At 47.7% G+C, this 27,892-nt stretch overlaps 1 protein-coding gene across 1 annotated transcript; it reads right to left on the bottom strand.

Moving 5' to 3' along the window:
- Nucleotides 1-2,172: 2,172 nt before the first annotated feature.
- On the bottom strand, nt 2,173-27,589 carry LOC141923976 (alpha-2-macroglobulin-like protein 1). Its single transcript, XM_074825757.1, has 36 exons — nt 27,531-27,589; nt 26,777-26,960; nt 25,589-25,751; nt 25,194-25,246; nt 24,263-24,280; nt 23,601-23,760; nt 22,913-22,997; nt 21,973-22,087; nt 21,557-21,671; nt 21,036-21,145; nt 20,384-20,551; nt 19,836-20,066; nt 19,368-19,431; nt 18,431-18,576; nt 17,313-17,462; nt 16,769-16,885; nt 16,057-16,204; nt 15,493-15,610; nt 13,347-13,572; nt 13,100-13,226; nt 12,692-12,813; nt 12,134-12,188; nt 11,026-11,109; nt 10,458-10,634; nt 10,206-10,287; nt 9,675-9,831; nt 9,404-9,478; nt 6,390-6,552; nt 5,524-5,741; nt 5,126-5,341; nt 4,500-4,624; nt 4,027-4,117; nt 3,523-3,591; nt 3,203-3,305; nt 3,069-3,131; nt 2,173-2,489 (listed from the first exon to the last, which is right to left on the bottom strand). Exons 1-35 carry the CDS (start codon nt 27,587-27,589, stop codon nt 3,070-3,072), a joined length of 4,356 nt encoding a protein of 1,451 aa, XP_074681858.1. The 3' UTR covers nt 2,173-2,489; nt 3,069.
- Nucleotides 27,590-27,892: the final 303 nt, after the last annotated feature.

A 27,892-nucleotide genomic window follows, 5' to 3' on the forward strand; every position in this document is an offset into this window, starting at 1 on the left:
ACAGACCCATTGATTGCTTGGCCCTGGGACAGGCAAGAGGTACACAAGGAGTTGAGGCTGGATCTGTGTCCCTGAAGGCAGGCAGTCCTCAGTGCTCAAGCAGCAGAGCTGATTACAAGCCAGATGGAAGCACATGTACCACCAAGACTCCAGGCTGAATCACTGCAACCCTTCAATTTTGGGAAGGATAAACAAATGAGTGTGATGTTTGACGCCTCCTGCTCTAAGCAGAGGTGGAAGTTTAGGCCACAGAGAAATCAATGTGTTGTTCCCATCTTTAAATTCTCCTGGAAGACAGCCACTTTCCTCCACCAAATGCTCTCTAGTAGCCAGATACCACAGGTACTACAGTTTAAGTCCAAGAAAGAATATTTTGAAGGACCCAGAAGAGATATGAAGAAAATGAGCATAGAAATTGCAATGGATATTGAGTCAAACATGCCACTATGTGCGATTTTTACACAAAGTGTGTACATATACACGCATGAATGGGGGTTTTCTCTGTGTGAACTCCTCCTGCAATAATGGGCTTACGCATGAGCTACCCCTCCTGTGGTCAGTAAGGAGGAGGTAGAATACATGTGTGTGTATGACCACTACAGTAGTTGATTTCTCAGTAAATCTCTGTTCCAGGGACTTTTATCAGACCTGTTGCCTGTGCTTTGCTAAGCACTGCAAAACAGATGATAAGAACATGGTGGCATTGGCAGCAATAAGCGGGGTCCCTCCTGCTCTGTGAGAGCCCTAGCTCTAACCAATGGTGCTCTCCAAGTACCAATACCAGGTGTAGGCCTGACTAGCTCCAGTTCTGCGGTTTGATATCAGCAAGGACAAACATTGCCAGGGGTAAAGGCAAGGGGAAGAGGAGACATTTGCAAAGAAAGCCACACTATCTGAAAAGTTGGTTTTAAAAAGTTTCAGGGAAAGTAGTATTCTGTCAAAAACCCTGTGGGGTCTGCATTGCTCACAGACTGCTGAGGAAATTGAATAAAGAAAAGGAAAAAACACCTGTTTAAACAAAGGTGCAGAAGGAGGGAGACCGTGACACCTGGAACGAAGCCAACCTCAGCACAGCCACTTCTGGCACTGCACGAGGCACTGGTAACACCTAACTGCTGTGGTGAATTTATGCATTCCTTCTGGTCCTGTTAACCTGCACACGAAGCACAGAGCAGGCTTTCAGGAGCCTGCCTTGCTGGCACATCTCCTCAGTGCGTTATGGAGAGTGATCGTTCTTAAGCAAAATAAATTGCAATGCCTGTGTCTTTGCCTCATAGAGCGGACTTGCTGAGACTTCAGGCTTACTCTGGAACTTCAAAGTTGAAATTTAAACACACTTTCCAAATCCCTCCCTTTAAACCACCACAAGGGTTGGCTGCAGGGTCTGGTCTGAAGGACTTTCAGGGCTGTAGCCAAATCCAGACCCTCAACTCCCACCCCCCTCCCAGACCTTCCACTCCTCAGCCTGACTTTACGCTTAGCCATCACACTCTCACAGCCAGCTCTAGCAAGAGTCAGTGGAGACCTACCTATCTATACAGGGACATAGCACTGCCAAGCTTGAAGATCCCAGATCACGAGCTGGAGTTCCTTAAAGCATGAGGATTAATTTAAAAAGCAGTGATAGATGTTGAATTTTCACATACGCTTTGGTTGCCGAATTGCCCTTGCACTTCCTTGTCATGTAACAAAGACCCTGTTTGCTCTCCAGTAGCTCATTAGGGGGGAGAGCTCAACCCTGGGGCACCATCCCTACCTGACAACTCACGATTGAATTGTGCAAGATTCGGCTTCACAGGAAGTGCAGAAACTAAAATTACTCCCTGCCCTCTTTCTATGCTAGGAGGACAGAGGCTAATCTGTGAGATACACAGCAGGGTATATTTACTTTACAACCGTGTAAAGTGCAGAATCAGCCAAGAATTTATTGCTCAGCTACATCTGTGTGCAGTAGATGATGCTCAGTGGGATCAGTCTCCATGCAGGGCTAGGAGTCCTCACCCCACACTGGTGGCTGCACAACACTGCTGGAGAGAAATCCAGGGCTGGAAGAAATGAATGCCAGGTACACGGTTCAGATACACTCTCTGTATGAGTTCGCTTCTGCTCTCTCCTCCAAGGTAATCCTCTGTCACAGAGGCCAAACACACACCACAGTACCCAGATTTGTGATTTATATTTTATTTTCATTCTTTTCACAAGCAAGAAAATCCCTGGATTAAAACAATCAGAATTAATCAGACACCCCAAAGAATTCACCAGGAAAGGGCTGTCAGGATGAGTGGCATGGGCTGGAGTTAGTCCTGAAACCAACTTGAGATCTGTGCCAGCAACAATATCCCAAGCCCACCGAGATGCGACTTTCCAGATGATGCATACCCCATCGTACCCAAAGCAAGAACACAGCAGCCCTGCTGTCCTAGGGCTTCTCGCACGAGTGGGATCCCTGTGGGCTGAAATAGTGGGCAGTAAGGGAGCAGACCAAGTCCCTGGAGAAATAAGAGCAGAAGAGGGAGTAACCCAGAGAGCAAATAATATGACCCAGATTATTAACTCTGGGATGTTAACAGCTAGGGAGCCCAGGCTCTCAGTAGGGACTCTAAAGGAAAGTGTTTCTTTGGTTTGATCTAGTGCCCTTGTTTTACCTCAGCCCCTCTCCAGAAAGGACTCTCCATACCCAGACTAAACTGAAACTAGTACCATTAATTCTGCTTGAATGTTCTTCTGGAACAGCTCAAACCATCTACGAGATGGCGGGCAGATCCATACCCTATAGCAGCTCAGACAGCTGTGCAGAGTCACAGAAAACACACACTAATCCTTCACGGCACGGACACATGTTAATCACTTCACATCCTGCCTAAAGACTACATGACAAAGTCCAAGAGGGCAGAGGCTAAAGTCCCTGGAGGCTGAGGGAGTTCCAGGTATAGTCCTGAATGAAAAGAACATGCTGAATCAGAGATACACAGGGCTCCTATGGGACAGAGAGGGACGGCTGGGCTGCAGAGGAAGCATCACAAGGCTGCAAGGTCTGTACAGGGGCTGAGGAAGGGACTCACACCTACCTCAGATGCAGAAGACATTATAATCAGCCAGGGCCTGTTCCTCTGCAACAGGACAGGAGAGATCTAAGTTATCCTTGCACAGAGCCATGTGCAAACACCCAGACAGCCCTGGCACCCCACGGTTCCACACTGACCTGGATGGTAGTAGTCATAGACCCTGACATGGCGTGGCTTCAGGTTGGTCACCCCAATCTTCCGCTCCAGATGCAGGACATATGTCTCAGACTTATGGCTCAGCTGGGGAAGAAGAGCAAATCACACTTCACTTATGAGCTGTTCTTTTTATAACTCACCTAAATTTGATCCTACTGACAGGCAATAACAACTCTGGAGTCCAATGTGGGACTTTAAGATGAATCTTGAATATCTTGCTCTGCTAGCCCAGTCCTGGATTCTCCACACAACTCTTCCACTGCCCTCCACTCCTACAGCTTCTCTAGTAGCGCACACATACCTTGTCCAAGTAGATGGCAACACCTCCTTGTGTTTTCTCAGTTCTTCTCACAGAGTGCCAGTGCTGCAGCTAAGACAGGAGAGCAGAGGAAGCAATTTACTTGGGTCTTCTGAAAAGCAAGTATGAGACATCCCAACAAGGCCTATCTAAGCTTGAGTGGGAAGGTTCTCATTTACTCACTTCCAAACTTATTTTGGGCTCTTAACCCTTCAGGCTGATCTCCCTGCAGGGCCACTCAGCGCCTGCAAAACCCAAGGACAGGAACCCAGGCTACTTAGCTGTCAAGGATATGCTGAGTGAATTGGGCCAGAAGGATCACTATCCTCAAGGCACAAAGAGAGAGCTGACAGTATGTGTTCACGTTTGTTGTGTGGCAGAGGGGAAGGGATGGTGAGATTGCTCAAGAGGGAGACAGGCGACACCTTCCTATGCAACCTCCCCCTCTCCTTGGGCACGGATGGTCCCACTGACACCACATCACCATCCTGATTCCAGGCTTCTTACAGACATCCCTGATCCTGGAGCTAGGATGAATCCAGACAGTAGGGACACCTCCACGATCACCATGTTGGAAATGGATCTCTTCCCAGTGTACCTTGGGGAGAAGATCAAAAAGAGAGTCTCTTCCAGATTCCTCTTCCCTCCACCACCATATCCTCTGTGCAGGACCCTGAGCCAGCAGCCCAGACCAGGGCCAAGGCAGCCACTGCTCCCTCTCACAGGGCGAAGATGATGGCTGCACTGCTCTGAGCATCCCCAATCTGAGGTGACTACTTGCACTCCTCTTCCTAGCAAGAACCAAAGCCCTTGGAAACATGTCCCCATCCCCAGAGACATTTGTATCTTTTCTTCTCCATCTTCCATCTGAACCTTCTGCTTAAACTGCCTGGCACCCCCATTGCAGCCAGGAAGACCCCCTCAGCTCTCCAGCCATGCCTGGCTTCCCTTCCCAAGTGGGACAATGTCTTTAGAGTCACCTGACATTGACATAGACAGTAACAGAGTGCGTATCATCCTCGGTGCAATTGATTGGCTCAGTTTTCACTCGCAAGGCAAAGGATGTGGAGACCTGTGGGGAGGGTGTGTTGTACCTCAGCACCATCTGCAGGGAGAGATAAAAAGACAGAATAAGACATAGATAATTAGTTCAATATCATCTATCATAACTTTTTTTCACTGAATACTCAAATCCTCAAGATATGGACCCCAGAGAGTGACTGGATAAGCCATACACAGCAAGCACACTCATCCCAGTACCCAAAGCAAAGGTCACTCAGATTCAAAACCTTCCATGATCCTTCCAGCTGGGGCTCCTTCTCCTCACCCTTCCCCTTGAGACTGTGCAAGTCAGGCACACAGCAGTGCAACCACTATACAAAATTTCCATCCTCTAATACTCCGAGAGCCATGGAAACTGTCCTCACATCTGGACACGTTCCGTCTCAGAGTCTCCTCCAGCACACAGGTTTTTTGCACTGGCAACAAGCTGGGATTATCAAGCACAGCCAATGTGCATTTCCTTGCGTAGAGCTGCAATGGAGAGTTTTGGGTTTGAGAAGGCGATGAGCAGAGGGTTGTCACAGCAGGGTCTGTGGGAACCTACCCGGGTAAAGACACAACAGCTGCCGTGAGCCTGCACTGAGAACTTGCCCGGGACTTCTGTCAATGCTGCCTCCTGCACCAAAAGCCGGTTCTGGTAGGAGACTTGGAACTTCCTCCCAAAGCCTCTCTGGGACCTCACCCTCACTTCTGCAATCCCTTTCGTGCTGTACGTCAGTGCTGCATACTTAGCCAAGGCCTGCAAGGCGACTACTGTGTCCTGAAAAGGAAGGAACAATTACATTTGTAGTTCTGAGACCCCAAGACACTTGAACTCACCATCCTAAGGACCTCCATATACAAGGGGTCCTCTCCCCAAAGCATCCACACTTGTGTATATTGTGCATATATTGGGCAGAGGTTTCCTCTCAAGGAACATCCTCTTCCCTAGCCACAAGTTACCTGTGTTGAGGCAAACCCTCCATAGGCATTCTGCTGTCTGGTGAGCCAGGCCACAATGCCAGAGGCTGTGGTGAGATCAGACTCTGTGACATTTGGCTTGGAGAGCACAGCCAGGAGGACGTAGGCTGTTAACTCCACATCCACTGACAGTGGCTGTGACCAAGGGCTGGTGCTGGGTCTGGGCTTGGACGAGGTCTGACTCCAGTGGATCTGCCCACCTGGGAAAGGAAGGGAGCAGATGTCACTGAGGGATGTCAGGAAAGAAAACCTGAGGCCTAGGAGGTACAGTGGCTTGTGTCTACAACGACCATGGAGTATATACCTCTTGGCTGGATCATCATATCACTGGGTGAACTCCAATTCCATGTATTTTGCAGTACCCAATACTCCATATTACACACCAAGGTGATATACAAAAACTAATAGGCCAATAACCTGCATACACGTTACCTCCCAGACGTCCAACTTCTCCATTGTCCTGTTTGCCAGCTCCACTAATCACCTGATACTAGCTAACTACCAAGAAGCCACTTCTGGGGGTCAGGGACTAACAAGAACTGGCATGGCCTGCCACCTCGCCTCCCTCTCTGATGCTCTGCAGTCCTGCATAAGAAATCTCACTTCTCTTGGAGCCCAGCCTCCACTTTGGGTACCAGAAAAGGGGGAGAGGTTTGAAGAAAATCAGCACCCGCACCACAGTATTGCCAGCACATACCTGGAGTTCACACACTGGCTGTTTAAAAACTCTCTTTGGTGAAGGACCTAGAGGGTGAGGCTCTGGTGCTTCCAGGTTGCATGTAACCAAGGGCTCAGAAAGGTCACTTGTCCTTTCTCTCATGTTCACCTGGTACTGAGGTTTCCCATACCTGCTCTGATTGCCTTTTGATCAAGCATATCAAGCAGCTCTTGCGTGCGTTGAGAGTCCTTAGCCAGGGCGAAGGTGTAGGCCAGCAAAGCCTGGGTGTAAGTGCTGGCAGCTTTGGGAAGGGAAGGAGCGATGCAGCCCAGAGCCTTGCGCACCACTGGACTCTACAGAGAAGAGTTACATGGGTGTTGGTCACAGACAAACACATGTGAGGCAGACAAACACTGAGACAGAAGCAGAAGGATGCATCAGCATATGCCAGCACAGAAAACACCCCATACATTCACCCAGGTATCTCCATGCTCAAGCCTGCACTCCTCTTTGTATCAGTGCAGCACCAGTAAGGAGTGTCTCCAGCCCTTGGTGCAAGGTGCTCGAGAGCCCCCCCCCCCAAGCTGGTCATGGGTTTCAGCAGTGCTCTCTTAACGAAATGAATGCCCTTATTGCTGGAATAACACCACCATGTTTTACTTTCCAAGTCCAAACACAACAAGAGCAAAAGCACACAATTGCAAATGCTTACACACAGCCTGCTGACCAAGCTCACCATGTTCAATTCATCTCTACAGTGCCTTACAAGGGATTTCCAGTTTCCCCTGGAACACCAGTACCGCTGTTGGCAGGAGGCAGCAAACCCACTGGTCTCAGCAGCATTGTATTCCAGAATTCAGCTATGCTGTTCCAGACATGAGCCAAAGGCTTACAGTGGTTGCATGTCCCATATGTGTGCATCTACAGCACCTTCTGGTCTCCCCTCTTCCAGTGGCCTCTTGGTTAAGTACAGTAAGGATCACACAAGGGCTACATTTAAGATTATTCTGACACATGACATGCTCCTCACCTCTTTACCTTCTAGGAAACAGGAACGGTAATGCCCGTTATCTTTGTGCTTTCTAGATGGTGGAGTAGTATTGCTGGATGCAGCCACCAATTCTCAGAAATGCTCATAGTATCTACTCACGGAGTACCAAAAGGTCCCAGGATCCAACTGCTGCTTTTTGGTTGCTGTCTCTTGATAAAGCCCAGCAGAAGCCCTAAGCTAAACTTACATCATTTCAGTAAGTCCTACTTTTCTGTTTGCTACTCTTAAACATAACAACAGCAAGCACCACAGTAACCTTTGTATTCTGTAATTGAATAGAGCTAAGTAGGGATGACAGCAAATTCATTAATTTTTTCAGAGGCTCCTTTATTCTTAAATCTTCTTTCTTCTTAAACCTCTTCCTTCTTAAATCTGACTCCATCCTAAACAATTAAAATGGAAGTAACAGCACTAGTGTTTGTACAGCTACTAAATTTCAAGTGAAAACACCTGATGTACCACCTGTGAAGTGCTGACTGTCATCATACATCTTAATAACTTGTCTAGGGACAGACGTGTATTATAACCCATCTGGCTCTGGTGTCTTCTGGTGCATCTAACACAAGAACTGAGAGTGCCACTCTACTGGAAGTGTTTTCACACTCACTGTGCTCATCCTGGTGTTGACAATAGCAGTCCTAAGTGCATACTGTACAGAAGCATTTAGCCACTGTGGGAGCAGTCCTCTGCCAGTTAAGAAACTGCTCCTCTACATGCCATTTGTTTCTCCAGTCAACATAAACAATCTGTTTTGTTCCAAGAGATCAATTTCCAACACAGAGCGGGGGTAGAGTGCTGTTTGCCTCTGCTTAGATTTTTTTTTTTGTCATGCAAACCACACTTTAATATTGGTTCATTCAGGACAGTGTAAAATATCTCCAACTTTTTCCCTGCATTTTAACCCCTAATGACTTTCATGAGCCTTTTAGGTATGCTTGTAAAGGAAAGTAGGATCTGGTCTGAACATCTGGAGTGCATTAGCCCTTGCAGGACATCTTCAAACGGCTCAGAATTTTGACCTCCAGTGAGCGCTCATTCTTTGTAAAATCATTTATAACCCACTCAAGGACACTCTTTTCCTGGGTGCTGTGGCAAGGTTTGTATTTCCTACTTCATCTACCCACAGACGTACTCAGTAAATTCCTTCACCTGGGCTAGGATAACTCTTTGAGACTTGTATTTTTACCTGTTCATTGTTACTTTTGAGTGTCTTTCATGATGTAAAAACAATAGTTTATGAATGTATGTCCAATTGAATAACTGTGGTTACTTTCACAACAACAAATCTGCTGCTGCAACAAATCATTCCTCACTCCATGGACAATCTTCTGAGCTAACAATACTGTTGCCATCTTCTCTGGAGCATGAGGAATTCCATGAGGTTTCCCACCTTGTGGTAGCCTAGATTTTCCATCACCTGTCAGAGCACTAAGTCACCCTCTGTGGATTCACTCTGGACAGAGTGGCTTCCACTAGCTCATCAGACAAATTGCTCTGAGGTCCTGTTTGTCTCCCTTTCAGGATTTTACTCCTGGATTTGAAGCACAGTCTGGTCTCTTCTCAGTAACTTTGCTTTCCTTCCCAAATGTTGTAGGTCTTAAGACCTACAACAAACTCTTCATTAATTTTCCACCAGGATGAAGATCCTTGTCCTTTTGTTTCATTCTGCTGCAGAGCACAATACGTGTCAAATATCTGTCATTCAGTTTCATGAAAAGCCTCCTCCAAAAAAGTCAAGCTAAAACATATTAAAAATGTCATTATGTCTATTTACTTGACTGCAGGAGCAGCTACACCCACCTCTCCTCCCTAAAAACTTACCATGAGCTCTCAGTTGTGTAGGGGTCACAAGGGGATGGGAGGATGAGGTGGGGGAGCAGGAATGAGGAGCTGAAGCCTGGAAAATGGGCACAGTATCTAGCCATGAACTCCAATGGCTCCCAGTAGTCTAACCTCACCTTCTCCCCTGGCAGTGACATCTTCCTCAAGGGATAGTTGAGGCTTTTTCCTGAGAAGTGGTAAGTTCTTCCTCTCCCATCCTATCTGTCCACAAGGCTCTCCAGAATGCTCTGTTGCCTGCCTCAGTGACACCACTAAGCTCTTCAAGATTCAGATCTTAAGGTAAGAGCATGGCAAAGAATCCAAATATTTACCTCTGGTGTCTCTCCTGCCTCCAAGTATGCAGCAGTGATGTAGGCAGCCAAGGGGACTTCCCCATCCACACCTCCCTACAAAGAGCATAAACACCCAAGAATCTGGGAAAATTAATACACAAAGACCTAAAGCTTTTCAGCAAAGGTCCCACCTATCCCTGGCTTGCTCCCATGCAAGAAAACAAAACAAGACAGGAAATTGAACTAAAAATTACTAGCACACTTGGCAAGAACTGTTTTGAGTTGTCCTACAAGGTGCTCTGGCTCCTACCTTCATGGCTGTGTGGAAAAGCTGGCCCACATTTCTGAAGCAACCATTGGGAAGCTGGTGGAACTCCAGCCAGGTGAGAGCAGCTTGGATGGTCCTGTTGTCCAGGAAAATGTATGGCTTGGCTTGGACAAAGCATTTAACCACAAAGGCAGTCAGCCTGGTTGGGGACAGAACAGAAAAAAAGGCGTAAGAGAGGGAAGGGAGAAGCAGAAAGAGATGGAGTGAATGAGAGAGAGGGAAGAATGAGTGGAAAGAAAGAATCTAAGTAGAAGTTGAGGAAAAAGAAAAAAAGTGGGAGTTTGAAACTGGTGGGTCTCTCCTCACCTATCAGTGCACTATTCCTAATTTGCTGGTTCAAGGACAGTTTATCCCAAGGACAGCTGTATACCCCTGGGGTGCCCTAGCCCACAAAGCACCTGGAACACTTTGGGTCCAATAGGATGGAAAGGATTCAATGCTGGAAGCAGAAAGCTGCCCACCCCCAGGCTGTCAGAGAGCAGGTAGACAGCAGGGAGAGAGCCCAGGACTTACCAAGTATTACCATACTCATCCTTGGTACCAAATTCACTGTAGGAACCATCAGGGTGCTGATACTGCAGCTGTATCTGGTACCCTGGGAAGCAGGATAGGACATTGGTGCTCAGAATGGTGTTTGCAATGAAATCACTGTGAAGGGATTGGGGTGGCTGAGTGCTCTGGGTGGAGGGGGAGTAGGGACCTGGGACTAGTAGTAGGTTGGACACAGGGGAAGGCAGAAGGGCAAGGTGGCTCTATTGTACTTGCCGTTGCGCAGGAATCCTGTTGCCCTCTCCTTGATCTCAGGGGTCAGCTGCCTCGTCTTCTCCAGGTACTGCAGCACATAGACAATGGGGGCAAACAGCACCATGTTCTGCTCCCCACAGCCGTGGGGCATCTGCACCAGGTGGTCCAGGTTCTGCAGTGCTGTCCCCATGAGGTCACCTGGAACAGAGCACAGGCACCCTGACCACCTCCTGGGCAGGAGGCTTGGGGATTCACCTCCTCCTACCCATGACCCCTTCCCAGCAGGGCACCAGGCAAGACAGGCCCAGCACAGGAGTGTGGGGGCTCCTCTCTCCAGCCAGCTTATCAGTTCCACTGTGTCCTCCATATGGACTGTACATACTCCAATCCTGGCAGGGGAAGCCTATAAACACAACACTCCCTCCTTCACTGGGTGGTTTAGGTTATGGGGAATCAGGAAATGCAGCCACGCACATGGGAAGAACAAGGCAGTGGAGACCTGGAAACCTCAGGAAGGGTGTGGGGTTTTCTAGGGCTAAACGTAGAGAAATGTGATTTGCAAAGGTACTATGATATCTGAATTCCTTACCAGTGACAGAGACAGTCGCTCTGACTGAACCTTCAACCACATTTAGAGGCAACATCAGGGACACAGACTCCTGTGCTGGATTCCCTGAAACCGGTGGAGTAAGGTGTGTGTGGAGAACAAAAAGAAAGTGATTCTGATGAAAACAGCCTTCAAAATCCTCAGAAACTGTTCAAGACTGTTCTGTGCTAACATCCCATTTTCCTGTCACAGAGGTTACAAATCACCTCAAATACCCTGTCCCATTCTACCCTCAACTTCCTCCATCCACCTCATCACAGAATGGTTTGGGTTGGAGGGGACCTTGAAGACCATCTAGTTCCAACCCCCTGCCATGGGCAGGGACACCTTCCACTAGACCAGGTTGCTCAAAGCCCCATCCAACCTGGCCTTGAACACTGCCAGGGAGGGGGCAGCCACAGCTTCTCCAGTGTCTCACCACCCTCACAGTAAAGAACTTCTTCCTTATGTCTAATCTAAATCTCCTCTCTGACGGTTTAAAACTGTTACCCCTCATCCTATCCCTACACTCCCTGATAGGGTCCCTTCCCACCTTTCCTACAGGCCCCCTTTAAGTACTGGAAGGCCGCTATAAGGTCTCTGTGGAGCCTTCTCTTCTCCAGGCTGAACAGCCCCAACTCTCTCAGCCTGTCCTTACAGGGGAGGTGCTCCAGCCCCCTGATCATCTTCGTGGCCTCCTCTGGACCTGCTCAAGCAGGTCCATGTCCTTCTGGAAAACCCTCTGTGGTCAAAGCCATCTGCTTTTCTCTACATAAGTTACTCCATCTCATTTCAGTTGCAGGCATGTCTTCTCAATGCACCTTGTGCTCTCAAAATCTGCTAATGGTCCTGTCATACACCATAAAATTAAAGACAGGAACAGCAGTCCTAAGTCATGTCCTCCAGCCTCGCCATGTTCAATAATCTGTTTTTTATTACCACAGGTGAAAAAGGCCTCAAGCTGTCACATTAGTGTCAGGGCTGTTGATGCTAAAAGATTGGACCTCCCCACATCCTTACCCAGGGGAAGCTCTAGCTGTCACCGCAATTAGAGTAGGCTTCTGTAACTTGGTCATGTTGACAGAGGTGAAAGAAGAAAATAATCTCTTACCTTTTTTGGGACACAGGACGGAGCTGTGAGCCTTTTCTACCAACACTCCCTCTGGCTGTTGGAGCACATAGAAGTACCATTATAATGACCACAGGGGAGAGAAACAGGATTACAAGTGGATTAGAAATGGATATGGACAAAATGCTGGGTCAGGCTGGAGAGTCAGCTGGAGTAACATCATTATCATGTAAAAATGTAAATTATTGTCAATTGTTTTCATTTCAGATAATAAAACAGCATGCGTTTTCAGAATATCATAACTTCTGAATGTCTGTGAAACGGATGCTGTAAGATTCAGCAGAGAGCTCAGGAAAAAGGACATAAAAGAGTGTACATATTTAAGAGTGTACGTATTTAAAGTCTGCCATGGTATGAAGTGGAGGACACCCCTCTACCTCCCACACCCATCAGCCCTCACAGTTGGGCCCAGTTCAAGCACTGAGATTCTAATTACACTCTTTGAATAGCAAGGGGTAACTCCCACAATTAACCTGCACAAAATCTGGGAATTGCACAAAGATCACTTTTAGGTCTAGGTAACAGAACAACTTGTCTGACCCGGACTGGAAGGAGTTTGGTGATCATGTCTTTCTGTCCTTGCTGTGGGACAAATGGTATCTCCTTGCCACAGAGCTCTTCGGTGGCCACAGCCTCTGTGCTGAGGGTGATGTTCATGAGCCCTGAAAAATAACACACATTTAAGTGCATAAAATATCTTCTGAGAAAGCACTTCCCATTAATACAATAGAAGTCACCTGTTGACAACAAAAGCTGGATCAGAGCTCTATGTGGTTCTGTACCTCCCAGCACAGACCTGCGAGTAATCATTACTTTAGGATGAATGCAGACGAATACTCTGATTAACAGGGCAAACAACTCCTCACTCCATGCCAGCTCTTATAAAACATCCCCACCTTGGTCCTATCCCTTCCCAATTCTGATTTGCCACCTCCCTGTTCTTCTCACCCAGTTGCTCAGCCGTGACACTCCACTGAAAGGTCTTTGCTTCACCAGCACATAAGCAGCTGCTGTAGACACAGCCCTTGCATGGCTTCAGCTGGAAGTGTGCAAACTCCTCCAGGGTCACTTGGATCTGAAGGGGCAGCAGGGATGGCAGGTGGTAACACGATAAACATCACAGGCCATAGATTTCAGCCATCTCCTACCTGCCCATACCCTGCTTTTCTTGCAGAGCCTATCAGGGATCACCTACCTTCATGCATCGCTGCACGCTGTTGAAGACTGTGGCCTTCAAGATGAAGGTCTCACCCTGGATCACAGAAGATGGCAGCGTGAGCTCCACAAGAAAGGGCTTGAAAACAAGCAGACTGGAGGTTGGAGCAAGTCCAAAGCCATTACGTCCTGTGCAGAACATCCCTGCTTTCCATTCTGTGATGGTGTCAGGCACAGTGACAGTGATGTTCTTGTTCCCACTGGGGCTGAGGAGAAGTAGACAGCAACGGAAGCATTTAACTGAGTCTTGCTGTACGTAGCACCAGGTGACCTGGTCTACGCCCTTCTCTCCAGTGCACCCCATCCCCTAACCTCAGCCTAGCCCCTAACCTCTGCTTAACTTGTAGCCCTTGTAGGGTTACAATTAGGTCCTCATAGAAGTAAGGGCCCCTGCCTCAGATGCTTGTATCAACAGAACATTTTTGACAATAGGTTACATGGATGCAAGATGTCGTCAATCACACTCAGTGCTTTCCCCAGACAGTGCTTGGCCTTTGCACGTCTAAAAATGGTTTACAGATGCCAGCAGTTTTATTATTCTTAGCCTTGGGATGGATAATCAGACACCAGAAGAGCAACAGGACTGGCTCAGCATCAGTAGAACAGAGCAGAAGAGACAGATCCAGACATTCACCTTCCTGTGAGACACTGACAGCTTGAAGTCCAACATGAAGACAGGGCAGAGACTTGCCTTGTGTCCACATCACAACTTCTGAGAGCAGCAGACTGTTCTGTGGCTGCTAGCAAGCAGACATAAAAACAGCCCTAGCTAAAGCTAATGGTATTATTTGACTTCAATAACTGGAGATATTCACTTCTGGCAGGCACTTACAGGAAGGCAACACAGACAACATAGGGACCTTTGGTTGCTCAGATGAGGCTGGTGGACAAATCACATAGGAGGTATCTGCTGCTAGAGATGAAGAGACAGATGTAGCTGGAAGGCCAGTGGAGGTGGAAGAGTGTAGATGTGGGGGCATCTGGGCCTGAGCAGACTCCAGTCTCCAGACACCAGACAAGAAATTCTTGGAGTCAGAGATGAAGTCTCCAAAAAGCTCACTCAGCAGACCCTGGGTACTCACTGAGCCTTTCTCACAGCACAAAACTCCCAGTCCTGTGAAGGACTTCTGTGGAGATCAGCTTCCCCTGCATCCCAGGATACATCCTGTGACAACAGTTTGGGAAATGCTGGCCCACAGGGCTACCACAAGCAGAGTGTAGGCATTAAACCAAGCTGTTTTGCTGTGATGCACCTGCTTTCCCGCCTTCCCATGACAGCCACCTCCCGTGGATGGACAATACTTCTGTATGATTACAGAATCATAGAACAGTTTGGGTTGGAAGGGACCTTAAAGATCATCTAGTTCCCACCCCCTTGCCATGGGCAGGGACACCTTCCACTAGCCCACGTTGCTCAAAGCCCCGTCCAACCTGGCCTTGAACACTGCCAGGGAGGGGGCAGCCACAGCTTCTCTGGGCAACCTGTTCCAGTGTCTCACCACCCTCACAGGGAGGAATTTCTTCCTTACATCTAATCTAAATCTAGTCTCTGACAGTTTAAAACCACTACCCCTTGTCCTATCCCTACACTCCCTGATAAAGGCCCCCTCCCCAGCTTTCCTGTAGCCCCCTTTAAGTACTGGAAGGCCGCTATAAGGTCTCCCAGAGCCTTCTCTTCTCCAGGCTGAACAACCCCAACTTTCTCAGCCTGTCCTCATAAGGGAGGTGTTCCAGTCCCCTGATCATCTTTGTTGCCTCCTATGGACCCGCTCAAGCAGGTCCATGTCTTTCTTGTTCTGGGGACCACAGAGCTGGACACAGCACTGCAGGTGGGGTCTCATGAGAGCAGAGTAGAGGGGGAGATCCCCTCCCTCGACCTGCTGGCCACACTTCTCTTGATGCAGCCCAGGATATGGTTGGATGATCATCTAGTAGAGGAAAATGCATTCTATGCAGACATCAGCTCCAATAGGAAACAGCCTGACAGGTATGAGCCTCATGACATATGTACATACATCCTTAAGTGTCTTCCTCAGCAGCTTATGATCTAAACTAAGTTGTATCTGCTGCCGCTCCTGGTCACACTAAGCCACCCAGACTAGATCCCCACTGCTCAGTTTACTCACCCCACAGAATACAAATCCCATATCCAGGTTTTGGGGAAATGCCTGTGTACTTCCTCTTCAGCTGAAGAAGCAGGTGAAAACACAGTGGGCTGATAGGTAGATGTTGTCAGATGTTCCGCTGGAAATAACAAAGACCCAGTCACCACAAGATCCTCAGGACCTGGTTTAGAGCAGAGGAGCTCCAGCCCAGCTCAGGCTGCAGGTCATCCAGTCAGCTCTTGGGAAGCACAGCACTGGAACAGAAGGTGCTATCCTAAATTTTAAAATCTCTTGCCTCATTTCAAATGCTTTGGGCCTTACTTGCATTTGTAGGCACCATGGGAAGGGCAACCATTCCACCACCTCAGAGGAAAGACCTGGGATCCAGACAGTCCACTAACATCTCAGAGCCAGAAGCTGTGAGCCCCAGGCAGCCTCACACTAGCACAACAGGTTTAGGGCCAGGGAAGCTCTTTCTCCTCCATTTGCAATTACAGCAAGTACTGCCTCTTAGCTCAAATCCAGGAGCTTTCACCTGAAAGACTAAGCATCCCATGTAAGAAGAAACAGTTGGAAAATGCTTACTGTTATATGCTTTATGAAGCTGGGCAAACATCAACATGGGCCTGGATGTAACCAGTCCTGTTTCCTGCAGCATAGTTGTCGATGGAGTGGTTGGACATACTCTGGGTTTCCTGATATTGGTGTTGGACATAATTTTCAACCCCATTTCCTGTAAGAAAAAGAAAGAACTGATGCACCAGAAGCTTGTCCTCTCCTCTTTTCCCTCTACCCTGTGCCTTCTTGTCCCCTCATGCAGTGGGGACTTGGCCATCCTTTGGCTTAGCAAAGCATTCTCTTGCCTCATTTTAAGCAGGAATTATTCAGATCCTCAGCAACATGCAAACAAGGTCTTATGAGCTAATTCATCTGGCCTCAGTCAGGCAAATTTATTATTTTTCAAACACATAGTCATTTCGGTACTATGCCTTCTCAGCCTGCACAGTGCAATTGCTCATGCTATGGAGATTAAACAAACGATGTGAAATTCAATTAAAGTAACCGATAAGCCTTGGCATCCTAAATCACACAACCAAAGTGCAGTAACGACACAACAATTTCTTCTTGGTCCAAGCTTCAAGTCACTTATTAAAATAACAAGGGAGTTACAAGGGCCTAAACTGGACCTGTTCCCTGTACTGTCTGTAACGGCATCCCTAGGATATTGGTAAAGTCAGGGGGCCACACTTCCCTCAGTTAATGAATTATCCCAACCCACCAAATCAACCATTTTTACCCTGAATGCTGTAAACACATCAGGCTCATCAGAATTTGGGAACCCGCATGAATGATCATCTTCAGACACCTGGTGAGGATACCTGGAGCTATAAAGAGATGGGAACAGCCCATAGATCTGAGAAAGCAAGAAAAAAAAAAAAAATCAGCACAAATAAAACCTGGCATTCCCTTCCTGTCATACATCCAAGGCCTGTTTGAACTGCTCCTGGCTACCACACATGAAGGCATGCCAGAAAGCCCAGGCTCACTGTCACTCGTCCCTGGCTCTGCTCCGAGAGAGCCAGCACAACCTGCTGAACTGAATGTGAGAAGAACAGAAGCTGATTTACCACTAGTGCACTAAGTGATGTTCAATCTCTTTCTTAACACATGCCTCCTCATCCTTACCCATGCCACACTGAGAGCACGGCTGACCCCTCTGGGCAGTGCTTTGAATTCCTTGGGAGATAAGCTCTGCACAGAGGCAATGGCCTGTCTGTCCCCCTCCCTCCCTCTTCATGTCAGTACAAGGGAAGGGAAGAAGTCGAAGCAGACTCACTCACCAAGTTGCTGCTGAGCTCTTTTTCCGGCTTCAGCAGAAGGACACTCCGATCGACAGCCCAGAGGGCACACGTGGACCCAGGAGCTGCCGACAGCTGAAGATCAACCTCTGAATTTGGAAGAGCCTCCAGCGTTGAGAAGCCCAGCTCCACCTGGATGGGAGGAATGAAGGCAATACCTGAGTGACGTTGCTGCTGCTGGCCACCCTACTGCCTCCTGAGCAGGGAAGGGACCTACATAAAGAGAGTTTCCAAGGACTTGCCTTGGATGTAAACATGAGGAATCTCCCAAGGACCCCCAGAAGGTATTTAAACAAATGTGACACTGAGGTTCTAACAGGAAAGATGGCAGAGGGGGAACCATCAGTGTGCGCAGCTCACGGTACTGGAGACATTCCTGTGTCAGAACACAGCACTCTCTTTACTCAGCAAACCAGCCAGCCATGATCATACACCTCACACAGCTGTCTTTCTGCTCCTTTTGGAGCCCCAGATCAAAAATAAGCCTAGTCCTTAGCTCCAGGCTCTTTGTGGGGTTGGTCTTAGTTTCCTGAAGCACTTCCTGTTCTTGCTTGAATCTGACTGTCCGTGGCAGATAAAACAGCCGTGGAGCAGGGGTAATGCCAGTCTTCAGAAGTTCATCTTTGGAGTGCAAAACACAGCCAAGAAAGCAGATTCCCATGGATGTCACAATGACCAGAAGCACTCAGCCCTTTCTGGATGACCAGTAAAATCTACTTCTTCCATTGGCCACTTTCAGCCATCTTCCGAACACCATAACTAACAAGTGTCTGCTGCAGCAGCAGAGCAGCCCTGAGCTCTCCAGGAATCACAGTACCCACCTGTGCTGGGCTGTGATCCTGCTGGGTTGCTGTTGCTATACAAGCCTATGGAGACAGACAACAGCAATTCTCTGCCTTTCCCCAACACTGCAGCAGCCCCCACGATGCTCAGCCCATACTTGCTCCATACATCACAGCACGCTTCACCACTCACACGCTGCAGTTCATGTGACAGCTTCACACAGCTACACATACCACTCACTCCTCGGTCTCTTCTTTCACTGCAGCACGGACGTACACTCTCACACCTTTAGTGACGGCCTCAGACACAAATCCTACCTTATTTCTGAAACACACGGAGACGCTGAAGATGGCAGAATCGGCGATGATTTTTCCATTAGGGAAGATAACATAAACAACAAGTCTTGGAGCTGGGGCATAGACTGAGCTGAAGGTAAGAGGGATGGAGAAGGAGCCTTTCAGCACTAGACGGAGGAGAGAGGGAAGAAGAGAAAGTACATTTGGTAGTGAAAATGGACTCTGATCAGCTTTCGTCATTCTGCATGTGCTTGTTTAACTCCTTTCCTCGAGTCTTTCAGGATCAAGGAGATTTCTGGATACCACTGAAACAATCAGAACATCTCTGGATCTGGTATTCAAGACCAGCAAAAGAGTCTTCCTGGTTCTGTTCATTGCCTCAAGGAGCTGAAAGAGATCTTTGGAGTTCAAGCTTAGCTCCACAAAGAGTGAGAGTCTCAGATATTTTTCAAAGCTTCCCATCACCAAACATCTCCCATCCCATCAGCAACAAAGAGGTGACCTTTGTTCCAAAGCACCTATCATTTAGGTTTAAAAAAAAAAAAAAGCGCTGGAGAAGTAGACAACAGCAAGTCAACACCCATCAAAATGATAAGCCGTGGCATCCTGACTACTCAAGACAATTTGTAGACACAATTGCAAATTAAAGCATGAGAGTTTTGATAGAGGATAAGGCTCCAGCTTCATGCCCCTTGCAGGGGCAGCAAAAGACGACTTTGAAAATTAAGACAACAGAGGATGAACCTATGGGCTGGGAAATGCTGACTATTGTTCTCTTGATACCAAGCAGGAGGGTAAAGGAAACATGAAATCTGGAAAGGCACACTGCTCTGATGCAACAGAAAAATGGTGAGCAAGCACCAAATTGCAAAGAGACTTAATGCTACATATCCAAATAAGATGGGATGCTGCAGAGCACTGTGTGCTTGCTAGACATGAAACAGGGGAGTGCACTTACTTCTTGGTAGCCCAACCCAAACAGTCTTCTGACCTGCATGGACTATCCCTCTTTTCCCTGTGACCTAGGGAAGAATACAGAAAGAGTAGGGAATGCCAGTCACATAGTCTTTGAGATCACTATGCAGATCAAAGTAACCCTGAAACTGGAGATTAAATGGGGGCAGGGGGAGGGACATGAGCTTTACTTGCTCTTATGTATCAGGGAGAGCTCAGGGGGTCAAGAGACTTGGGAGAGGACAGGTAAGGCCAATACCTTGCCCTGCACCTGTGCAGAGCCTGAAACAAAGGTGTTGCCTTTCTTGCTATTACTGTAGCCCCAGAATCGAAACCAGGATCCAGCCCTATGATGGCTGGATGAGATACCTGTCCTGGGCTGAGCCAAATCTATTAAATACCAGGCTTGAATCTGCAGCTGCTGATCTTGTGCCTTTAGCCATCACCCACTAGCACTTCCACAGAAACTCACAAAGTAGGAGAAAATGACACGCTTGGGCCCATGTTCCAGGTCCTCCTGGTAAATTCTGAAGTCGACCTGGACAGCCTGCTTTCTACCACAGGGCATTGGTTCTGGCACACGGACAATAGAGACAAAACTTCTGCTGGTGCTGTAGAAAGGATGTATGAAATGAGAGGCTCGCTGGTAACTCAAATCAACTGTCCCTGGGTCTCTATCCAAATCTTGATGCAGGACACTTGCCTGGTGAGACAAAAAAGAAACCAACAGTTAAATTCTCAGGTCAGCTGCAAATCACCCTAGCTGCAACTTAGGTAAGAAGCTCAGATCAGGTCTGAGTAACACCATAGCACAGGTCTCTGTGTGGTGAGTTCATGAGGAAAGCAACGGAGATCCAGAGAATAAGCTCTCAGATGGAGCCAAGATCCAGAACATGCTGTGGTGTTTCAGGTTTGAATTACTGTCCTTCTAGAAGGAACGAGGGAGATGTCTGTGGGGCAGTAAATAGCTCTGAGATGCACACGTACCCCTGCCAACAAGACAGACCCTTCCTCACTTACCTCCAGGGAGACTGAGGTGCTGTTCCAAGCAGTCGTGTTCAGGCTAAATGAAGCTGTCCCAGAGTCCCCAGTGATGTACTTCTGCTTAAACTGCTGCTCGCCACAGCTTATTACAAGGAGGACTTTTTTGTGCTTCACTGCCTTGCCTTGGTAGTCAATGACTTTAATCTGAGAATATTGTGGTGAGCAAAAGAAGTGCAGAAGAGGACAGAATCAGTGGAGAGAATCTCCTACTTCTCCAAGTCAGGAGCAGCATTTCCAAAGACAGCAAGGTCACCCTTTCAGTCACTAACATTATTATCAACACTGCTACTGGTCACCTCCTATTATCACTTGCACTACCGTGTTCGTTCACCCCTATGCTCTCTACCCCTTCACAGCAAGCGGCCTCCCGGCTGCTGAAATTCCCAATGTTTGGGTTTGCACCCCACCTATGGATCCCCACAGCTGCTGCTACTGAAGGCTTATTTAGCAAATGGCGGTCTTGAGTGTTATTCTCACCTTTTGACAAATCAAGAGTTTTGTCTCTGGGAGTCATTCACACCCTCCCTAGCCCCTGGCTGGAGGTGAGGTCAGAAAAGACATTAGGTAACAGTCGCTGTGAAGGCACTGCTCACACTCTCCCCTCCAAAAGACTGTAACTGGGAATTACCTTCCCCCTGTACCTCTCTCCAGTGTGGTAGTAAGAATTCACATCATCAAACAAGGCCATCCCGCCAATCTTGGAGATGAGTAATTTGTGGGAAGCATTGACATGTATCCCTGAATGAAAGCAGCGAGACAGAAACGTAAGGGAGGGACTAAGGAAGACAAGCACCCCTCAGCAATTTCCCTGTAGAGTGACCCACTGGTAATGCTGATGCACATGTTCAGCTGCAAACACATTTCATACCAGGGAGATGATCTGCCCAGGGCTCTGTTTATCTTGTCTTCCTCCCACTTCTAGCCCTTAGAGAGGTCCCTAAACTTCACCACCTGAGACCACAGGCACTCAGAGTGAAGTGTGTCACACCATCAGGAACCGGTGGCTCTGTATCTGTGAGACTAGATGGGAGTCCCTGACAGGCTCAGAAAGCTCAGAGCCCTTGCTAGCCTGAAAGACTCCAGTGTTCTTGGTAAGATTAGTGCATCTTCACATGCCTCTTCCCAGCCATCAGAGATGTTTCCAGTTACCTGTGCCATCCTCCACCAGCAAGGCCTCTGCAACTATGCTGTCCTGGTAGTACCGAAAGTCTCGACTGAAGGAGGACAGACTCACATTTGTGAAGAAGCAACCCGTCTCATCTGTCTGAAAGTACAGAGAGACGAAACAAGGTCGGAGCAAGGGACTTACGTTAGAATCCCTGCTCTCAGGGAGCTTGCTTTTTGACATAGCAGTCTGGGAGGTGGAGCAGGCACACGATGCACACCCAGTCGTAGTCACCAGGCACAGTTACTAAGATGCAGCATCAGTAGACCACTGGCCAAGTAGCCAAAACCATGGGGTGACATCACTATTGTCTCAGCTAAAGCCTCCAGCAGCCTTGTTGCATCTTAGGACTGAGCACAAATGTGTCTGAATACAGCTTAGCTCCTGCTAAGCATCTCACCTGGTTGCTGAATTCCTCACAGAGATCAGGTTTCGAAGCACTGGGCAGGAACGGGGCTATCTTCTGACAAAGGCTCACATGAACCATCCCCCGGACACCTTTCCCATACGTGTATCTGTTTGGGGGAGCAGGGAAAGGAAGTGACAGTCATACACAGTGAGAGAACACCTGCTTTGCATCACCCCAAAGACCACTTATTCACGGATATTCATAATATAGCACAAGAGTGGCAGTCACACAGCAAGCCCAGAAGCCCTAACGCAGTAAGAAGAGTCAGGTTAGGGCACTGCAGTGATGGGAGATCAGGGGCTCTGTTATATAATTAGTGCCAAACTAATCTATTCTGGGAAACCAGAGTGTTGTAGTCACTGACTCAGCACAGAGCTCTGCACTCTACATCAGCATCACCTGCAATAATCCCATGAGATGCTGAAGGCAGGCATCATTTCGTAAGCAGAAGCATGGATGATTAAGAAAGTGCCTTTCTTTAAGAAAGCACCTTTACATGGGGCTTCTAACCCTAGCACTGTCCTTGGGCTGCAGCTGGGGCAACTCCTTTTTGCTTCTCTAGCTTCCTCTAGAGCATAACCTGGAAAAGTTTCCGTCCACTTCCCATGAGTTTGTTCTGCGGGGAGATGAAGACCAAACACCTGCCATGTTCTGCCCCACAGATGGCTGCTTGTCAATGGGTAGGCTGTTCCCTCAGGTTTTGTGTGTAGAGAATTGTGGAGTGTTTTTAGAAAAGGGACATTAGAGTACCAGGACAGTTATAGGAATATTTTGTGTTGCATCAGGGTGCAACCAACTGCTGTGGAAGATTCTGGCCTCCTGTAACTGAAGGGTTCTAAATTTCCCCTGAGCTCCTCATGATTACCTGGCCATCTTGTGCTCATCAGGCCAAAAATTAACACAGGGCCATCCCTCCAAGCCAAATCCTCACCTGCCACATGCCCGGAGTGGGAAGGTTTTATCTAGCGCATAAATCTGATTTGGCGCCTCAAAGATCACTTCAAATTTTGGCATCACTGAAAGGAAAAAAACAGAACTGTAGGAAACACTGACCAGGGGCAGCCTTTCCAGAGAACCAACATGAAGAAAGACTATGGTGGAATAATAGCCAGAAAATGAAGAGGGAAGTTGGCAAGAAGGGGAAAGGGAAGATTCCCACTGTTTCTTTAACACATTTGTGTTTAATCCTTGGTTGATTGCTCCCACCCAAACTAAAACCCAAACATGTCCATGTCCCTGCACTTCTGACAGCTATTTGCACTAAGACTAGACTCCCAACACAGTTAACTAGGGGATGAAAGAGAAGTGGGATGGCACTGGACTTCATACCCTCTGGAAAAGCCCAACCTAAATGACCTCATTTTGCCTGATGCAGAGATCTGCGGGATTCAGCTCTGTCAAAGGTCTGGGGCTATGCACAACACTCCTCCCACACACTGACCCAAGATCCCAAAGTGGTCTCTCTCCTGAGCCTCACCTCAGACTCTTTTCTATGCCAGATGCTATTACTTTTCCCATTTGCCCCCAGGATGGTTATCATGGAATAAACACCCAGCTTCCTGAATTGAGAATGCAAGGTCCTCTCTGCAGCTCAGACATACCCCCCCATATGCTCATACCATAATCCTCAACGGAGAAGCTGCCATATGCTTTTGCACTGGTTACGTTGATGACATATGTCCCCAGCAGAGGCTCATCACTTAGCTGGAAAGAGAGATCTGCAATGCCGTCTTGGGGGACCACATTCAGCCACTGCTCTAACCGGTTGTTCTTAGGGTCCTACACCCACAAGAGAGGAAGAAACAGTTTTTCCAGCATCTCACTGATCCACACCCCACAAATTGAGCTTCAGGATTTCAGTGCTGGAGTCTACCAGGTTCTATAGCTACGGAATGAGGTTTGGTATAGGCTAGTTAAGAAACTTTGAAGACAATAAAACGCTCAGATTCTGCTTCCAGCATCTGACTCTCCTTCCACACTTCTCTAAATTCTGATCTCAAGGAAAGATCCTTCACAGTTCTAACCTTTTTCATAAAGCTCTAAGTTGATCTTTCTATACTCTTGCAAGTCTAGAAAACCTCAGATTTCTACTGAAGTAACTGGGAACGTAACGTCAAACGCCTAAAACAGAAGCCATAGGGAGTATGTTAGTTTAAGAAACTTTGAAGTTCTACCATTCCACTCACAGGTCTCTCAGAATCTATCAGGAGCTGAATATGAATAGCCCAGTGAAATGGCTGCTATCAACATTACTGTAACACTAGATTTTGGCATCACTCACCTGGAGAAACAGGGAAACCTGGGGGAAAAAAGGCAAAAACATTAGAAGACAGAAACACATGTCAGCAACACACACAAGGTACTTCAAATGCAGAGCCTTCTCTGAAGAATGTGCAACTAGTGACTTGGAAATTTAGAGCACTGATGAGAATATAATGTAAAACAAACATCACCAAAAAGGAGAAATACTGGGTGGGTCCATTACCAGTAAAATATGGAGAAAGAGAAAGGGAAAGGAAAAGCTAATCTGGAGGTCACTCAGCACTTGCTAATGACTTCCTGGGAGAGTCCTCCATCAAGAAAACTCACTTCCCTAACAGACCTAGCTCTGGCTCAGCTGGTCTTAAGGAGCTTACAGAGGTATAAGGTCACAGAGTTTGGAAGGAACTTCTGGAGGTCATCTAGTCCAACACCCTGTTGAAGCATGTCTTGTTAGAGCAGATAGCTCATAGCCTTCTCCAGACGAGTTTTGAACATCTCCAAGGATGAAAATGCCAACTTTGGGTACCCGTTTCAATATCTGATCATTGTCACAATGAAAAAGTTTTTCCTAATGTCTAATCAGAATTTCCCATGTTCCAACTTGTAGGAGGCAGATTAAGAGCACTCCTCCCCACCACACCCCCAGGAAAACCTGATTTGCAAACTATTCACTACCCACATGACACCATCACATCAAGAATCAATATGTCCCATGCTTGTGCTTGCACGACCACTTCACCAAGACGAGCCAGAGACATGTACACCTCCGCCATCTTCATGAGTTACCAGCTTTTACTTGAGTTACTATTCTCCTCTGGAGACTCATCAAGCCTGGCCCAGGGATGAATGTGGAATCATTAGAGCTTTGGCAGATGAGCAGAGTAGAAATGAAGTAGGATCCATGCATGGAACAAGGCAGCCTTTTCCACAGCCCCCCAGGGATGGCTTACCGAATCGTTGAGAGCAATGAATTCTTCATCCAGAGTCACAATGCGAAATTTCACTGAAGGCAAGGAAATCAGAGAATATATTTATCAGATCTCCATCCTTCCCTACAGACTCCTGCTCTGCTTTCCCAGTTCCTGTCTCCATTCTATACACATTTGTGATGACACGGGCATTCCCTATTGTCAGATACCATGGGCAACGACCTACTGCCTCCTACAACTTCACAGTCACCGCAAGCTGGACATTACAGCCACTGAAAACATCACATCAACAAGAGACATTGTCTCAAAGCCTTCTGCTAGGCCTGTCCATGAATTTCAGGCAACCACAGGCTTTCCACAGGGTGTTACCAGCAGAAAGCCTAGGGCCCACAATTGCTCCCATTTGCAGCTCTCACCTGTCTGCCCTGGTTGATAGATGGGCTTGTCTGTTTGGATGAAGGTGCCACTGCTGGCCTTGCGGATCAGGACTTTTTTCTTCTCCTCAGTGCTGATCCCTTCACCTGTGATGATCAGTTTGACAGTGGCAATCTCCTCTGTGCCATCAGCTGGAGGTGCAACCTATACAGAGAGAGAGGAGAGCACACAACCCCCAGGTAATCTTCTGGGGACCCTGAGCAGGAATTGAGAGTCAAATGGAAGAACTAATCAGTTCCCCTCCACCTGTCCCAGGACATCCCCTCCAATATCCAGATCCAGATCTCACTCAGTCCTACATGACAGCAGGAGACCCTGCATGTCATGGAATCTTCCACTGGTTAAGGAATTTTATCTCTGGTGATAAGCAGGTGCCTGACACCTCTGAGTCTTCAGACTTGGTCAGGAAGATGGGCAGATGCCAGAAAGGTGGGATATGGTAGCAGAGAATCAAAAGACAGAGATCAACCTGCAGCACAGCCTCAAATGCTAGGCCTTCAGAACTACCCAGCACCTACAAGTAAGAAAGCCAGATTAGAAAAGACAACCAAAGGGTCTTCCTGACTCCAGCAACCAAAGGCCCCAGCACAGAATATACTGTATAATAGAAGGGATACTGATTAGGCATGTCTGCCTTATCCTAGATCTTTGCTAAAGTCTCACCAACAATGAATCAACTCTAAGATGCTGTTTAAAAATAACAAGCACATCCATTGCCATCCAACCGCTCTTCAGTAGCTCCTAAGAGCTGCGTTGCTGCCTGACTTCAGGTCCTAGAGAAGCTGCAGTATGTCATGCAAACCACCATTTCCCTGGGCTTTAGCTGTGGAGCTGCACAAGTCCTTCAGAGAAGAGCTAAAGCTGCTTCATCTGGTCTGGGATGGAAGAGAAGGAAACAGATGGGTTCTTCTTATGCATCCAGAAGTGTGGTAGATTTTAATAAATGTAACTTCAAATTAAAAATTAGATTCAGAAGGGCAATTTAGTGCTGGCCAACAGATGCTGTGCTGGGCTACACATCCCTAGGCACCCCCCACTCCACTTCCTAGCAGGCTCGCTCCAAGGCAAAGTAGACCCTGTCCATGTCATCACTGGTTAGGGAGTAACACAAGGGATTTGCAAGTTCCTGAAGGGAAAATTGGTGATGGCGTTTGCATAGGGTGGCTCACCCAGAACTTAGTGCACATGAAGGTCTTCTCCTTCTGGATGGTTTCTTGCACTAAGAGATCACGTCCTGCAGAGCGCTCCAGGACTAGATTCACTTGAAGCTTTGCTTCATAACAGGTGATATGGAGGCAGGCAACTTGGGTGGATAGGTAGCGGAGATCTGCAGGGATCACCACCAGGTAATGTCTGGGGCAGAGGAAAGAAGACATCAGAGGTGGCATCAAGCTGAAGGCTCAGAGATGCAAAAGAGATTCCTCGCAGCAGCCCACTACTGCAGAATTCCTCAGCAACGTGCCATGGCTGCAGTCAATATTCAAAAGCCACAGTGAACCCAGTGGATTGCTTCACTGATAACTTGAGAAATAGTTTCTGCTTGATTAAGTACAGACCTATAATCTTTCACAAACCCCTTACTCCAGTCATCTCCTGAACTCCCCAAAACCATTTCTTGCAGTCTTCAGAAGTGGCCTCATAACTTTGCAGTCTAGACACCAGTAATTTGATCTGGCACAGCAACTGGAGAAGAAAACATCCCTGGGCCTAAGGTCTGACTTTGGAAGCCCCCCAAAAAGGTGACTTGTATTTAACTCACAAGATTTGACCTAATGCATGGGAGGCAAGGTAAATGACTCAGCTACGCTTTGGGGTGATCTGATAGAGCAGGAAGCAGAAGAGCTGATGGCATGGAATGTGGTCCATCTACCTAGACTGATGCCTTCATGAAAGAGACTGAAACAGAAGTTCAGCATCACTCACAGTTGGTGAAAAGCAGCTGCGATGTGGAACAGAAGGCTCAGGAGGACAGCTATCCTCATCCTGGGGGCTCTTGCTGCCCAATCTCCAATGGCCCTCTTCCTCTGAAATCACTGAGGCTGTTTTTAGAGGGGTACTTTCTTTCCAGAACACCCTAAATGAAGAGGCAGGATGGAGGAGGAGCCAGCCTCTTCCCACCTCTTCCTGTCTCCTGAGATCATACTCAGGCTGTAGTAGAGATGGGTGTACTATGCTAAGTGCCCCTTAGCCAATAGTAGCCATGCTGGCTGCCATCCACCAGTTCAGAACATCCCCTCCTGCAAGGCTGCCATGGAGACATCTGACCAAATGGACTTTTCATGGAA

This window comes from Strix aluco, chromosome 5 (assembly GCF_031877795.1).
Source record: "Strix aluco isolate bStrAlu1 chromosome 5, bStrAlu1.hap1, whole genome shotgun sequence".
In the NCBI taxonomy this organism is placed as follows: Eukaryota; Metazoa; Chordata; class Aves; order Strigiformes; family Strigidae; genus Strix; species Strix aluco.